Consider the following 16,935-nt stretch of genomic DNA (forward strand, 5'->3'; position numbering starts at 1 on the left):
GGGGCAATACCCAAAACAAAGACCACTCAAGGATTATTACCTCAGCATCCAGACGCTCAGGAGGGACCCCCTTCATTCCGGCATAGACCGTGAGTTGTTCCTTCGCAGACAACGCCTCGATGATCGTGTTGTCCTGGGGACACACCCCCATCATGGACCGGATCTTCTGCATCTGTATGGGATCCCGGATGCTGTAGCCACAGATGGTGGCCTGGCCGCTGTCGGCCGTTATCAGGCCAGTCAGGGTGTTGATCAGGGTGGTCTTACCGGCCCCGTTGTGGCCCAACAGGCAGGTGATCTGGCCCTCGTAGACGTCCAGGCTCATTCCTGTCAACAACCATGGGACAACAGAACCATACTTCAAAGATGTACTGTCTGTGATCCGAGTTGATTTAGGACTGGATGACTTGTGATTGACCTGTGTTGACTAGTGATCCATAACAAATCACCGCTGTTTTCAGGGCGACATTAGGTTTGTGCGCATGTCTGTGCTTTAACTCGTATAATACTCCCTCTTGTGGTCGAATTGTATCCAGTCTCAGTCTCATTTTGTGTAAAAACAGCTCATCAGAGGACGTCTTTTCAATCACTTTTTTATACTACAAATAAGTTTTTATATTCGAGATATAACAATAAATCGACAGAAAAAAGACTATAATTTTTATCAGATGGGACTGTGAACTTTCCGGCAAGACACTTGATGAGAAAACACCTCCGAAAAATTACCTTTGATTGCGATGTTTATCAGTGGCTCAATCGGATACATTTTTGGGGTGTATATTTTTTTTAGGGGGGAGCTAATTTTTACCTTTGACAGCGAGAACATCAGGCTTCTTCCTGCCTCCTTTGAATGTCTTAGACAGATTGTGGATCCTGCAACAATACCAAAGTACAATTGACATTTCTTGCAGAGAAAAAAGTGAAAAAAGTACATACAGATCAAAAAATTGTGATAACATCAACTGAGCTGAAATTTCAGAAATTCATTAGTTATTCACCTTCATTTAAGATGATTTTTAATATTTTGTGTTGCCTCAAACACACAGAAAATTCATGAAAGGCAAATAACGCCATATACCTTTAAATGTTCTTAAAAAACAAAAGACTCAGATCTTATCTGAAGACTCTTTTAAAGTCGCCCTAAGTCGGCGACTGACTTTTCAGGATCAAGCTGCACCTTAAAGCAACAACCATCGGGAACATTTCAGTCGCCATTTGTTTAGCAACCTGAGTGCAACTACAATGATATTAAGATGATCACATCAATCAGCAATCAAAAAAAAAATATCAACAGTCGCAAGGGGAAAAAAATTCAACTCCTGCGCGCGACGGAAGGTGTTCTCGACAGGGGGGAATCAATTTTAGTCGACCTGTGTGACGTTACGACGTTATGCGTGCAACCAGATCATCTAATTTTCATCGCGTCGTAGTTGACGTAAGCATGGTTGCGAACATTCCGAGTTGAGATGATGTTTGTTGCACAATAATCACACAATTTCTCAGTTTTGTGGCCTGAGCAGGATTTGGGCTTGATGCTGACGGTTCCGTCTCAGCGCAAGCAAATCACAGGTTGACCTGCAGCTCGTAACTGGACACGCTGGACATGTAGGTTTCACCGCTTCTGTTCATGTTGAGGTCTAAGACAAAAAAAAGTCTCTGGTTTCTGGTATGGAGCTTGCCCCAAGAGCGGAGCAGCGACGCAAGGTTTTTTTTTGGCCCCAACTTTTTCTTTTCTTCAAATGTCGGCTGATGCTGCAGATGATGCTTTGATCCCCTTAAAACTCTCTCAAAAATATCATCTTCAGAGTGGAGCTTGAGGTGACCTCAGTAAGGCCATAAGGCTTGAGAATTCTGCACCCACTTAGGATCTCGACCGACACAAACATTTTTTTTGGAAATTTGGATAGTCAAGACAAAAATCACAGAAAACCGTAACGTCAGACCATACAGCGATATCAACATTGTTGATGAGCTGTCAGGCTGGTCATTAGTCTGCTCCCTTACATATTGCGCTAGTTAAAAAGCATTTACAGGTTCCAGATATATGACCATCGCTCCCTCAATCTGGCTTCCAGACGCACAATTACAAAATTACAACACCGTCTGCAAATGTTGCCCGACTAAATTTATTGCAAAACTGTATATGGGAGCCAAGAGAGTTAAAATTGTGCAGCAGCAGGATTCCATTCAACCAGTGAGTTTGGCGGTTTTGAGACATCATCTTACATTGAAAAAAACCTTTGTAATTTTGCCAATGTGCATTGGTATGGCAACGCACGCTGATCAGAAACCGGAGACTTAAGATTATGACTCAACTTTGACCCAATTGATTCACGACTCGGACTGGTCCTCAACCCAACTGACACATGACCCGGACTCAGCCTTGACCCAATTGACTTAAGATTATGACTCAGCTTTGACCCAATTGACTCACGACTCGGACTCGTCCTCGACCTAATTGACTCACGAACCAGACTCAGCCTTGACCCAATTGACTCAAGATTATGACTCGGCTTTGACCCATTTGATTCATAACTCGTCCTCGTCTCCAACCCAAATGACTCGTGACTTGGACTTGTCCACTCAACTGACTCACGACAGGACTTTTTATGGACTTATCTACATGAATTCATGAATGTCCTACCTGATGCCAGCCCTGTCCTTCATCTCTTGGTGCACCTTTTCCACATCTGGGAGGTCTTCCACAGCCTCGAGATCAAGCAGCCCTTCGACATCAGCCTGACCTCCACCAGAACTGCTGCCCCAGTAAGAAGGCATGCAGCAGAACCATAGCGGCTTACGCTGGCCGTAGGTCCCTGCAGGTCAATAGTCAAAGAAACCACACTTAGCCATGAGATATGCTGCCTCCAGATAAAATAAAAGTAAAGTCTGTCACGAGCCAATGTGGCCCATCAGGTCGGCGTTTATCTCCGGTTTCAGTAGCATGAAATGACTTAAAATATTTCTATTCCCCCTGGACGGGATCCTAGTCCATCGCAGGTTACGCCCCAGTTAATACCGGTGCCCATTTATACTCCTGGGTGGAGAGAGGCAAATGGGGGTGAAGTGGCTTGCCCAAGGCCACACTCCCTCCCCCCAGATAAAATAAATTGTAAACACTCGAGGTCGAGCAGTGGTCATGCTCTGGCCATTCCAAAATGCCGCACTGAAAGTGAAAGATATCTAGCAAATTAGCGCTCCCCTCATTCACAAGAGTTTGTAAAGTAATACTTTTTACCCATGAGCCTCATTTTATGTTTAAGATGTCATTTAAGACGTTATTTTACTGTGTTTTGACTTCCCGGACGCGCGGCGGAATCGGCCAATGACATGCTCCAATTTGATCATGGATATTTATGAGGTGAAGTTTTAAAAAAATATATTACCTGGTATCACGTTGTCAAAGTAGAAGGCCAAGAGCAGGTATAGCACACAGTCTATGGCCAGCATGGCGACATACGGTGGGAAACCATCCACGACAATGTTATCGAATTGGATACCAGGCCCTCCCTCATCCAAAAGGATAGCCTGAAGAGGAAAGACGATGCGTAAACCATTGTAACATAACCAAACTCATAATTTAAAATACATTAAAGGTATCAACTAAACACACCTGATCACTGGCTAGGGATAACACATCAGACGTCATATATACTTGTCATACACGCAAACTTGAATCCTCGATCCTGATTGGTCAATCCATGGCAACAACAGGGTATTGCAAGGACCACTCTGAACTGTGCGATCCTGTTATTCTAAGATACATGCGTTTTTCCCTGCATTCGTACGTAGCGAGATAGGTGGAATCTTACTTTTGCGTCAAGTCTGCATGAAGATTAAATTTAATTATGTTTTGCCCTTCACCGACATATAAACACTGTATACTCAGTGTGTTACCTCCCGAGTGAAAGTTGGAAAAATCACTCAGGTGGGACTCGAACCCACGACCTGTCGAGCGGTAAGACATCTGCCCATTAGAAGGCAGGAGGTCGTGGGTTCGAATCCCACCCGAGTGATTTTTCCAACTTTCACTCGGGAGGTAACACACTGAGTATACAGTGTTTATACATTGGTGAAGGGCAAAACCTAATTTGATTTACATCACTCCGACGCAAAAATCTCATCTTATGAATACTTAATGTGGTACCCGCTGCTATGCACATCAGATTCGAACCGGCCAACCGATCCCGCAAGCTCGGTGGTCGAGTGGTAAGATATCTGCACTAGAAAGCAGGAGGTTGTGGGTTCGAGTCCCACCTGAACGATTTTTCCAACTTTCACCCGGGAGGTAACACACTGAGTATACAGTGTTTACACGTTGGTGAAGGGCAAAACCTAATTTGATTTACAATCACCCCGACGCAAAAATCCCATCTTATGAAGACTAACGTTATTATCCCACTATGCAAACAATGCAACGCATCTGTGTTCCACGTGCCACTTCGGGCTTGTGGCAGACGCTTTACATTACTCCCCGTTCCGTTCCGGACAAGTATACATACCTGATCAATGGCCAGAGCAAACGCTATTGGCGAGAAAAACGACAGCAGCCACTTGAAGACAGTGTCTATGCCTGAAATCAGACCGAGCGGGATGTAGACCAACGACAGAGCCAGCGTGAACAACGTCCCCAGCGCTCCGGCCACGGTCGCCTTGTTGAAGAACGGCGTCAGCATGAATGACAGACAAATAACTGGAACAACATTTGGTGAAGAGAGATCGTGCGTTAGCAGGGCCGGGGTATTGGGAAGTTTTCTTAGTTTTAGGGAAATTAGGACCGAGTTGTCGGGACTTTCCAATGTCCGCAAGGTGTGTACTTGCTCTCCACTGTAACTATCGCTCAGCAGGTGTGTTTGCTTGTTTGGCAGCTCTCTAGGTAGTCTGAGCACGGACTAAAAAGGGCGGATTATTGCGGACGGCCATTAGCGTTCATCATTTGTATTTTGTGCATTATGTTGGTTTGAAGCAACAAATGTGCTCAAAATCTAAAGAAAGGTGCTGAACAACTAACCTCATGAAGTTTCAGCTCAGTGAATGCTGTATATTTTAAGAAAAACTACATTCTAGGATCTCGTTTTCAAATCAAAAGTTGCTGAGTCACGTTTTGAATTGGGACTGAATTCAGCGTCTGAGACACGTTCTCACTGAGCCGACCTCAGCTATGCGGTGTCCCGCAATGAACTGACAAATTATAGCAACCACCTGACCACGCGCGTGTACACTAAAAAGTTTCCCTAAAAGATATAGTCCATCATTTGTAATTTGTGCATTTTGTTCGTTTGAAGCAACAAAAGTGTTCAAAATCTAATGAAGAATACTGAACAACTAACCTGATGAAGTTTCAGCTAAGCTTCAGCTGTATATTCCGAGAAAAACAGCATTCTAGGATCTCAATTTCAAATCAAAAGTTACTGAATCATGTTTTGAATTTTTTTAATTGCAGCTATACGCGACGTCGCGCACTCATCCGACGAATTATAGCAACCGCGCGCGCGTGTGCGTCGTGCCAATGCTTGCGCGCTTCGCCGAATAACAAAACGAACTACTAATTTAAATTTTCCTACGGTGCGTCTTAAGACGCACCGTTGGAAAGGCCTTCTTTCGTTGATTACTTCAAAATGACAGCTAAACAGGGAGTTTAGTTCCCTTACTATCTTTCAACCAAGTTTGTTTTTCAACAATAATTACGCCAGTTACTTTTCGGATGGCTGCAAATGATGGACTATAGCTTTAAATGCTGAAGAGAATACATGAAGCCCCTTAGCTAATATTATTTACTCATTTTTTTCCATTTTAAAAAAAAAATTGGTTACTTCATGTACGTGTTTTCTCTTTAATTTCTTCATACTTACTTGTCATGCCGTAAAGGAACATGATGAGAAATATAATGAGGAAGTTTCCGTTGGAGACGTTCTGAATAGCGTATTTGCTGAGAAGGGTAACCACCAACGCAACCACCACCATGATAACGCAGTAGGTAATGAACCATGCAAGCCTGCGAGGTAAAAGAAATAGAAAAAATGACAGATACACTGTCCATTCTATTTGTCAAGTATTGACCTGAAAAAAAAAATCTAAATTGCTAATTTTCTAGCAAATATGTGACCTGTTCTGTCAAAATCAGACTTTTCTGGGCATAAGGTCGAAAATGAGATTTTTGCATATTGTTAAAATATGTACATTTTCCTTTTATTAGGTGGTTTAATTTTTGAAACCTGTAATTCCTGGGCAAAGTTATGCCGTTTTGAAGTTCATTGTGTCGAAAAGTAGAAAATGGTGAAAATGGCCATGAATGTCACAAAACAGACGATTCTTTAACTGATATACCTCAACAAATCATCAAAAATACTATATTAAGAGTTCAAATTAGGGTTTCAAACTTTGATAGTATATTTTAGATATGTTCAGGATTACAATATTCAAAAATTTGAAAATCGAAAAAAATCACCCCAACAGCGTTTTTTGGCCCTATCTCAATTTCAACCTCTGCCCAGAAGCGTCTGCTTTTGACAGAACAGGTCACATATAAGTTATTTACTTAAAATGAGTTTCAAATCAACCTCAAAGGGAAATTGACTAGTTGCATTATAATATAAAGTTGAACAAAGATACTGACTGGAGGGGGTTCGAACCTGCGACCTTGGGATTGCCATTCCAGCGCTCTAACAACTGAGCTAGCAAGCCTTACATTGGCAGTTCCCAGTGTTGTGGTCAAGCACTTTTTTCCCCGAGTACCGAGTACTGCCGAGTACTTAGGTTACCGAGTACGAGTATGAGTACAAGCACCTGTACAGGGTGAGTAAAAAAAAGCGAAACCCAAATGTCGGGACCATTGTTTTAAGTGAAGTTCTGCATGTAGCCCTTTCAAAATCTAGGATATGAAAGCCCAATTCATAAGCTTTCTGTTAGTTCAAGAATCATTCAAATCACTTATGTACTTTTCAAGCTACAAAATTTTAAACACAACCAACATTTTAAGGTTCTGTCAGCGAATCACAAGAAGGTAAGTGTTCTTTCAGCAAAACGAAAACAAATTACATAGGGTTTTGCTGAAAGAACGCACACTTTTTTTGTGATCCGTGGACAGAACTTTAAAAGGTGGTTTTGTTTGAAATTCCGTAACTTGAAAGCTACATAAGTGCTTTGAATGATTCTTGTACTAAAAGAAAGCTAATGAATTGGGCTTTCATATCCCTGATTTTCAAAGTGCTACTTGCAGAACTTCACTAAAACAATAGTCCCGACATTTGGGTTTCGCTTTTTTTTACTCATCCTGTACTTCCGAGTACAAGCACAGCTCGTGTGACCTTTTTAACAGCAGGAGGGTTAGACACAACATCAGAGTAGGTTTTTTTCTCTGTTAAAATCATTTACAATTTTAGTCTCAAAATGAGCCCTAAATTTCAATGCTTATTGGAAAATTTCTTTCTAAGAAGTCAAATCGGGCGATTCACATTGCAGTGCGCCACCAAGAGTTTTGCCATGGAGAGTCCATTTTTCAAGTTTACGGTAGTCTAGGGGGTAGACAGTGTTATTGTTTGATACGTGATAACCCGCCGCCGCGATAACCAGCCGCCGCGAGAGGGCGCTATCACGACCAACCAATATCACCCACGAACCCGTCAGAACAACGTCTAGGCCAATAGGCCATTTCCTAAAATCACCCCCCCCCCCCCCCCGGAAAAATGGGGGAAACTAGTGCGCATGCACGACTTCTGCAGGCCATTACGGTCTATTTTTCAGTCCCACACATACTACACACAACAAAAGAGCTGACCAGTGAAATTGCAAAAAAGTCTTGCTGCATCTTTTATACTACTTGAAGAAATTTGAGAGTTTGCTACGGAACTACTATGAATTTTTTGAATGCACGCTGCATATATTAGGCAAAACAGGTGCGCGCGCATTACACAACCAATAGGAATTGGCCTAGACGTTGTTCTGACGGGTTCGTGGGTGATATTGGTTGGTCATGATAGTGCCCTCTCGCGGCGGCCGGTTATCCCGGTGGCAGGTTATCGCGTATCAAACAATAACAAAGTCTAGCCCCTAGACTAAGTTTACGGTCGACAAAACATGGCCCATTTGAATGAGTGTCAGTAGACAACTTGTGCTAATTTGATATAGACTGGGGCATAGCATTCTACCTCCTTACAAAAAAAAAAACCTGACAAAAATAAAATAAAACGGCAAACATATACTCTAATCACACGCTAACAAAACTACTGACCGGAAAAGCTAACAATTTCAAATGTCCTGCGCTGCGAATTTGTCCACCATCTCCCACAATGCACTGGGAAAAATTAACTCTCCGTGGCAAACTCTTGGTGGCGCACTGCATTGTGAATTGCCCGAATTAAACGCAGAACTGAACTCACCAGAAGGGGCCACTAGACATTCCCATCATCAACATGGTCTCTTTGATCTTCTTCTCTTTCTCGTAGACGATGGAGGACAGCAGCGTGGCGACAAAAATGGAGTACATCAGCACATAGTAGATGGTGGAGAAGAGGCGAGGGAAGGCTGAGGCTTGGACGAAACGATCCTTGGGGAACATCCGGACAGAGACCTCCGGCAGGGGGAGGGACTGATTGGTCTGCATCTGTGACACACATGTAAGGACAATTATCTAAAGGCCCTGTCAGACTGCCTGTGATCATATATGCGCTCTCACTGCGTCCTTGAAAAATGGCTGGGGCGCAACAACAACTACTAGATCGCAGCGACAACTACATAGGTCGCCAGATGGGCGCCACAGGTCTTAATAGTCTCCGATGAGCACCAAAGTTTTTGAACATGCTGAAAAACAATTGGAGCACCTCTGCACTCTGGCAGGGCGCCGTAATGACGTATCTGGGGCGCTGTGCGAGCGTGAATCATGCAACATAGACATGCATTGACGCAGGGTAGGCGCAAGGCAGTCGATGTGGTCTCCATGGGAAAGTAACTCGATTTGCGATGAACTTGTAGAACAAATTTGAAACTGGCCTGCAGATTGACCGTTTTGTCGTGAGAGCGTGACGCGAGCTACTAGGACGTATCAACAGTGAGCAGAGTGCAGTGACAGCGCAGCAGCAGCGACTAAATCGAGTAGTTGGGCTTGAAAGGGGCACACAGAGAGCGAATTGAGCGCATCGTAAGTGCAGGATGAGCGCAGGACGAGCCTGGACAAAATAATGGTCTGATGGACAAAATAATGGTCTGATGCAAAATTCATGTGAATAAAATTTTATTCAAATAAAACTTACTGAGGAGACAACATTCTGTAGTACAGTTTGCAGAACTGCGAAGCCAGAAAACAGATATCCGTTGGCAGGACAGTTGTAGTTGACCAGTCCAGGAGGCTCTCCGTAGGATGCACGGCATGAAGCTGTTGGATGAAAATAGCAATCCAAAGAGAGGTCGAGACTTTTCTCAAAGTAAGGAATTCCCTCCGTGCTCACATCCCTCACAATGTATGACTTAAAGGAAGCATCCTTCATTTGTAATTTGTGCATTATGTTCATTTGAAGCAACAAAAAGTGCTCAAAATCTAGAGAAGGGTGCTGAACAGCTAACCTGAAGAACTTTCAGCTCAGTGAATGCTATATATTCCTAGAAACCATAATTCTAGGATCTCGATTTCAAATCAAAAGTTGCCGAGTTGTTTGAATTGGGCCTGAATTCAGCATCCGAGACACGTTTTCACCGAGCTGATTGCAGCTACGCGATGTCGTGCACTGTAATGATGCGTCTTTAGACGCATCGTTGAAAAGGCCTTCTTTCATCGATTTCTTCAAAATGACAGTATGCCATAAATAATAATTTCACAGGGAGTTTAGTTCCTTAGTATCTTTCAACCAAGTATGTTTTTCATCAATAATTGCGTCAGTTACTACATGTTTGTATTTGGATAGCTGCAAATGATGGACTGTAGCTTGAAGGTGTTAGGCAGGCTTTGCAGATTGGCAAGCCCTTAGACTGCTGAAGTTTGCAGATGGTCTGCAGACTTTGTTTTGAAGCTTCGACCTTACACGTACCTTGTGAAGCAAACCGGGAGTCGCTGCCGGTGGGCGGCATCTGCTCGAACGGCATGCGTATAGCCACCTCGAGGTTCTGCGGGAAGTCCGCGCCGAAGACGACACCGATGGTGAACGGAGGCGTCCCCTGCGTCTGGTAAGCCGCCGCCATGCTCGCCTCGTCAGCGAAGGACACAAACTGCGATGGCGCATCATCGCCGAGGGCACTCTTGATCCTGTCCATCACCTCCAGGGTGTCGGTGTTGTTGGGCGTGAACGCCCAGGGCTTGGAGGCGTTCGGCTTAAACATTTGCACGCTGCCGTTGGCGTCCAGCATTGGGTAGTTTTGGAAATTGTTGTAGGGGACGGCTTCGTAGATCCGCGGCTTGTTGGTCAGATTGACAATGGCGATGGTGGCAACGATCAAAATGGGTACGAAAAATTCCTTTGATGGTAGGTGAAGGGGGGAGGAAGAAGTCAAGATTAAATACTGCTTATGACCTCCCTCATCTGGGATCTGAAGCACATAATCTTTTGGACTTGGCAACAAAATTTTGAACAAGGACAGAAGCAGGACCGAAGCTGCCAACACTAGCGAACATTATGCAAATATTGAATGCTTCGAGTGGTGTAGTAAAACTAGCCTCCCGAGGCCATTCTATGGACCATTCTATTTTCCCGAGGTGAAGCCGAGGGAAAATAGAATGGTCCATGGATCACCGAGGGAGGCTAGTTTTACTTCACCACGAGATAAAGCATTCAATATTTGTTTTATAACACTTCACCCACAGATTCTGCTTGATTTTAATATTTTACATTATTTAAATCTGAACACAGTTGAAATAAACTTCAATTTCAATACAAAATTGGTGGAAAATGTATTTCTCTCTTAAAAACTAACCCTTCACGAAATGTTTGAACCCAAGTCTGCGGCGCACTCTCTTTGGAATAAAACGCGCTACGCACAACGCGCAACGCGCACACCAGCATGCATTTGCACACAAATACCGCGCCGTGGAAATAGTACTTTGGTTGCTAATGGTATAGTACTTTGGTTGCTATGCGCATAGCACTTTTGGCCGTGCACAGAAAGATAGCAAAATTAGAAGTAACATGTGACTCGCTCTCGGCCAATCAAGACACAGAATCTGTGGGTGAGGAGTTATAATATGTTACATATCATGCTTCAATCAGTCAACCCCTCCTAGGCCAACATGCATTCTGTGCCAAGTTGTCCGTTCAGTCAAAATCAATCAAGTGACTATTTTCAACAGTTAAGAGCTCCCAGCCTACGGTACATAAAGCAGGGTTGACTGGCTGTGACTGTAACTTGATACAGCTATGCTTTGACTGTAGGTGATTGATAAGCAAGAACATAGCCAAACAACTTAAGCACGCCACGACGGTTACAAAACGTCACGGCCAAAGTCATCTGCAGCGGATATGCGCACGAGTTTGCGTTGTTCGCGCAAAGCAAAAGGAAATGCTCATTTACTGATTGTGCATTTCGGTTTTGTGCGTATCGGCTTCGATAACGCACCTGTATAGAATACAAACACAGATATTTTTAGCCGTACAAAAGCCGTACAAAATTTCAGGTTTTCCATACATGTATGTTTGTGCACACAACCCCACTTTAAATTTCTTACCTGAAATAACATCTGGCCCGATCGTATCTTAATCAAGAAGTTCCGATAGAGGAGATAATATGTCTGACGCCAGAATGACGCTGCCATGATGGTACTTTGTATCGGCCACTCTATTTATATGTATCACTTCTGAAAAAAAAAAAATAGGACAGAAAAAGTCAATCCAGTCATCACCGACTGTCAAAAAAGAACTGTTGCCATTAATTTCATTTTTTTTCCCTTAACATTTTAATCTGGCATGGGAGATGTGACCAACAACTTGATATAATCACTCAGATTTATGGCCAAACGCTTCCAGTACACAGCTGCAGAAAGATTGATGATCAGATTTTTTGAAAGCTGTGGATTCCCCTGCACGAGTACTGTCCCTCAGCAGTTCCAACTGTTAAGTGGAACATCCAAATGCATAGCCGACAACGCCCAATGTTCACATGAAGATGCCATAGGCTTGAGCACACTCAGAATAACATTAGTTATGCCTGCATGCACTTTAATTGTGCCATACGCGCAGAAATCAGTGTGTGCATGCGTCCAAGAGCTGTCACAAGTAGTACATGTACATGTACACATACAAAGTCTAGCACAATGTGCACTACCACATGTCATATGTGGGTCATTCCACCGGGTTGGGGAACAATATGTGTGACATATGACCATATTATGAAAAGCAGTTGCTCTACATAATGTCTGTTGTTGGGTGTTTCACTACTGCAGATAGTTTGAAATCATTTCAAAGCATTTTGCCAAAAATATGAGCAAAAAATGTCATTTTGGATGTAACATTGACACCGTGTCAATGTTACGTCCAAATATGACATTTGAACCTTTTTTTAAAATTTCTGCGAAACATTACCCAAATTCACTTTGCGTACTTCTTACTATACATGCAACACAATAAGAAAAGCTTTTGTTATGGTAGTCAGGTATCAAATGGAGTAGAAATGATAGCTTGGTTGTGTGGATGTAACATTTACACGGCGTAAAACCCAAATGTCACACTTCCATTGAGTGATTTTTACACCGTTACATCCACACTTGAGGTATTGTTTCTGCTATATTTGAACCCCGACTATACCAAACAAAAGCTTTTCTTGGTGCTTAGGTGTCCAGTTGTAAATATGCAATGTCAGTTTGGGTAATATTTTACATACGTGTAAAAAATGGCAAAAAAGAATATTTGGATGTAACATTGACACGGTGTCAATGTTACGTCTGAATTAATACATTTTTGCTCATATTTTGTCAAATTACTTTCAAATGATTTCAAACTTTCTCAAGTATTGAAACACCCTAAGACACATATTATGTTGAGCAATTGTTTAGAATGCATTGATACTTTTCATAATATAACCAAATATATGGATGTAACATGCACTGTTTCCCAACCCGGTGAAATGCCCCATGTCCAAACAGTCCAATCCAAAGTGTACTTTCCAATGTGATGTTCTCATTCGAGATTAAAAGCAAACAGCTCCATGGTGATACCATACACATGTGCTGGTACTAGCACGTTTGTTTATGGTGTACATGTAAATTGTAGATTTTTCTATTGTTCCTCTTCCCTTTTCCTTTGTTTATACCTTAACTTTTTTGCAACAGCTCTCATTGGTTTTGTACACGTATTCCTACCGAGGAGTCCTTGGTTTGGTTTGGTTCATCGATGATGTTGCATGTGTGTTTCCTTGATTTTCACCATAACAAACGCTTCAATGCACACATATGCCAGATTGCATGCAACGATCAACTACGATACAATTACATACAAACATGTACAATTTCATGAGTTCTAAACATGTACCTGTACTACATGTATTTATTTTGCAGTCATGTATTTATTTTGTAGATTATATTTCTAAGTTTTTCACTTTTCAGCGAGTGCAAGAATCCTAACATCAATCTGAAAACAGATTCCAGTTGAGTTTTGTTAAGTTTACTCTTCAGTGATAAAGTTACATGTGGAGTATCATTTGTCAAAAGTGCTCAAAATCTAAAGAAGGGTACTTAACAACTACCTGTTTAAAGGGAATGTACATCATTGGCTTTTGCTGTAATTTTCAGAAATGAACTATTTGAGGGGTTAGTATAATAGGTCAAATATTGTTTAACTGACATGTTTGAAGTTTTGTGTTCGAAAATGCTTGAAAAACCAAGAAAAACACAACCGTTTATGTAGTCTGGTTCCCTGACTCCACTAAAGATAAAATGGATCAATCATAGATGTCGGAAAATTGTAAGATAAGGGAACCAGTCTAGCTGGCCTGCACCCGTTTATGAACTTGTAACCAATAGCAAACAAAATTTGGACTGACAAAAAATTTGTAAATTTGGAGCAGTAGTTGAAAAATAGTTAGGTTTTTCCAACGGTGGTCGGCCGACCACCGTTGGAAATGTATACAAAAATACCATTTTCTTGAAAATGACTTCACACCAGGTGCCATAATTTTACAGGATGCTTTAGACTGTCATTTACCAACATCCTAGTAAGTTATTTCGTAAAAACTTGGTAGTTTTATTTTTTGATGTTTGCAAATGTTGTATATTCCCTTTAAGTTTTAGCTCAGTGAATGCTGTTTATTCCGAGAAAGCAATATTCTAGGATCTGGATTTCAATTCACACGTTGCTGAGCCATGTTTTGAATTGCACACCCGAAATCAGCGTCCGGGACACATTCTCACTCAGCGAATTGCAGCTATACATGTAAAAACAAGGTCACACACTGAACTGACAAATTAAAGCAGTTGCGTGCATGTGTGCATGCATGCTTGCACGCACCCATTCACGGCTTTGCCGAATTAAAAAAATGCATCTTTGGACATGACCTTCTTTTACTGCTTTCTTCACAATGACAGCATTCCAGAAAAGAATTCAACAATAATTTCATCAGTCACTTCTTGGATTACTGCAAATAGTATACTCTACCTTTAAAAGATGAAGTTGAACTGAAATATGTGTAATAATTACTCCGAGGTGCTGCTGGAATCCACTTTCAGCTAAGAATGTTTTGTTGACCATATTCCGTCCTTTTTATACACAACCAAGACTAGTTGGTCATACTATGGTGGAAAATTCCACTTTCCAGTATCTCTTTCATGGAACGCTGTCATTATAATAGGCACGTGCATTCGTATCATGGGACAAGGATTGTACAAGGACGCACAGTGATGATGAGTCACCATGGTGCATTGTAAGTACTGCACCTACATGTACATGTACATGTGGGATATTACATAACAAGTCTTTGTGCTACCTCCATGTTTATATGTACACCAACTAGACTGCAATGTTTACCTACTGGGATTGTCAACATTTACATTTTGTTTGGAATAACTACAGTAATGTAGAATTAATCACTAATAGGGTGGTCAATTTTTGAAATAATTTTTTTAGTATTTGATTATTCGAAACCGCACCCAACTACAAAACTCGCCTATCAAGTTTTACACACAAAAGTTGATCAAAAGTTGCAAACAAAGTGTGTCAGTTAAAATTTGCATGTGGCGATGGATATGTTAGGCCACCCTATCTTGACAGCCCCTACCCTAATTTTTTTTATGGGAAAAATGGGAAGGAAAAAACACCCAAACCCATAAATTTCTACCTTTTACCCTTGATTACATGCAGATGCCTCCATATGATCGTACACAAAAAAAATAACATGTACTTATAAAACTGTCCAGGGACTTTACCCAGTTAAGAATGGGACCAATAGGCATTGACAAGAAAGTTACAGTTGACAAAAAAAGTGGCATATGTCAACAAAAATGCAACTTAACGATTAAAATGACACCACAGTTGTGTGTGCACGAATATTCAAACTGGTAAAAAGCTATTCTAGTATTTGGTTGATGATCTAATATTCGAGAGAGTCTTCTGATCATGCGTTCACCCTACAGAAGTAAGATACCACACTAAAGCCAAACTGACAGACTTGTTTATGGGAATCTAGTGCATGTATGGGCGTCAATCCTTGGGGGACAGGGGGACATGTCCCCCCTCCCCCCACTTTTTGAAGGGTGGGGGACACAATATCAAATGTCCCCCCCAGATTTTTGAACTCGTGCCTCATTTACAGGGCCCATATTATGTACTACAATGTATCTTTTGCTAAGAAAATATTGGTTAAAGTGGTCAGAAATTGCCTCAGATTTGCATTTAGAATCCAAAATTTTTCGGGGCCCTCAGGCCCTGAACCCCACGCCTTTAGCTGAGAATATACAGCTTATTCAATGACTTCAACCTCGAAAATGATGTTTAAATCATTATCTTTTGCTGGGAAAATATTGGTTAAAGTGGTCAGAAATTGCCTCAGATCACACCACATGAGCATCTAGAATCCAAATTTTTTCGGGGCCCTTAAGCGGGCCCCGAACCCCACGCCTTTAGCTGAGAATATAACAGCTTATTCAATGACTTCAACCTCGAAAATGATGTTTAAATCATTATCTTTCGCTGGGAAAATATTGGTTAAAGTGGTCAGAAATTGCCTCAGATCACACCACATGAGCATCTAGAATCCAAATTTTTTGGGGCCCTTAAGCGGGCCCCGAACCCCACGCTGTAAGGGCTTCGCACTTCGCGCTTGCATTATTTCTGATCAAGGTATGTCCCCCCCCCCACTTTTGAGAAGCGATTGACGCCCCTGAGTGCATGGTTTAGGAATCAACCAGCCACGTGCATACGTGTTTTGGTAAAGAATAGGAAGAAATTTGGTAGATAAACAAGTATATGTGTCTTATCTTCAAAACACCCCAAAAATAAACTTGCATGTGATTGATGTTAAACACACTCTTATCAATCATAAATAACAGCTTATCAATCATATTAACGGATAGGGTAGATCATTTGTCTTTTGTGATATTTTTTTCGTTGGAGGCAACAAAAGTGCTCAAAATAAGAGACGGGTGCGCAACAACTATTATAGCTTTAGCTCCGTGAATGCTGTGTATTCTGAGAAAACGATATTCTAGGATCTCGATTTCAATTCAAAAGTAATTGCCGAGTCAAGTTTTGACTTGCAAGCCCGAAATCAGCGTCCGGGACACAGTCTCATTCAGCCGATTGCAGCTACGCGATGTCACGCTCTGAACCAACTTATCATAGCCACGCCGCGCGTGCGTGTCGTGTCAACGCTTGCACGCAACAGGGCTTCGCCATATTAAAAACGAACAACTAACGGAAATTTTCAAATTTATGAATCTTTAGACGCATCTTTGTCCATGACCATCTTTTGTTTTCTTCTTCAGAATGACAGCATGCCTGAAAGAATAATTTCACAGGGAGTTTACTA

At 41.9% G+C, this 16,935-nt stretch overlaps 1 protein-coding gene across 1 annotated transcript in view; it reads right to left on the reverse strand.

The window, feature by feature from the left end:
* The window catches only part of LOC119722321 (ATP-binding cassette sub-family A member 5-like), a 39,242-nt gene extending 24,462 nt beyond the window's left edge, over positions 1-14,780 (reverse strand). Inside the window, exons 1-11 of the mRNA XM_038192369.1 lie at positions 14,568-14,780; positions 11,648-11,776; positions 10,020-10,443; positions 9,249-9,370; positions 8,379-8,602; positions 5,853-5,995; positions 4,503-4,693; positions 3,387-3,528; positions 2,645-2,816; positions 809-873; positions 41-327 (exon numbers count right to left, since the gene is read on the reverse strand). Coding sequence (XP_038048297.1) covers positions 41-327; positions 809-873; positions 2,645-2,816; positions 3,387-3,528; positions 4,503-4,693; positions 5,853-5,995; positions 8,379-8,602; positions 9,249-9,370; positions 10,020-10,443; positions 11,648-11,734 — 1,857 coding nt within the window. The 5' untranslated portion in view covers positions 11,735-11,776; positions 14,568-14,780. The remainder of the gene's footprint in view (positions 1-40; positions 328-808; positions 874-2,644; positions 2,817-3,386; positions 3,529-4,502; positions 4,694-5,852; positions 5,996-8,378; positions 8,603-9,248; positions 9,371-10,019; positions 10,444-11,647; positions 11,777-14,567) is intronic.
* Positions 14,781-16,935: the final 2,155 nt, after the last annotated feature.

The sequence above is a fragment of the Patiria miniata genome, unplaced genomic scaffold (genome assembly GCF_015706575.1).
Source record: "Patiria miniata isolate m_02_andy unplaced genomic scaffold, ASM1570657v1 HiC_scaffold_15, whole genome shotgun sequence".
NCBI lineage: Eukaryota > Metazoa > Echinodermata > Asteroidea > Valvatida > Asterinidae > Patiria > Patiria miniata.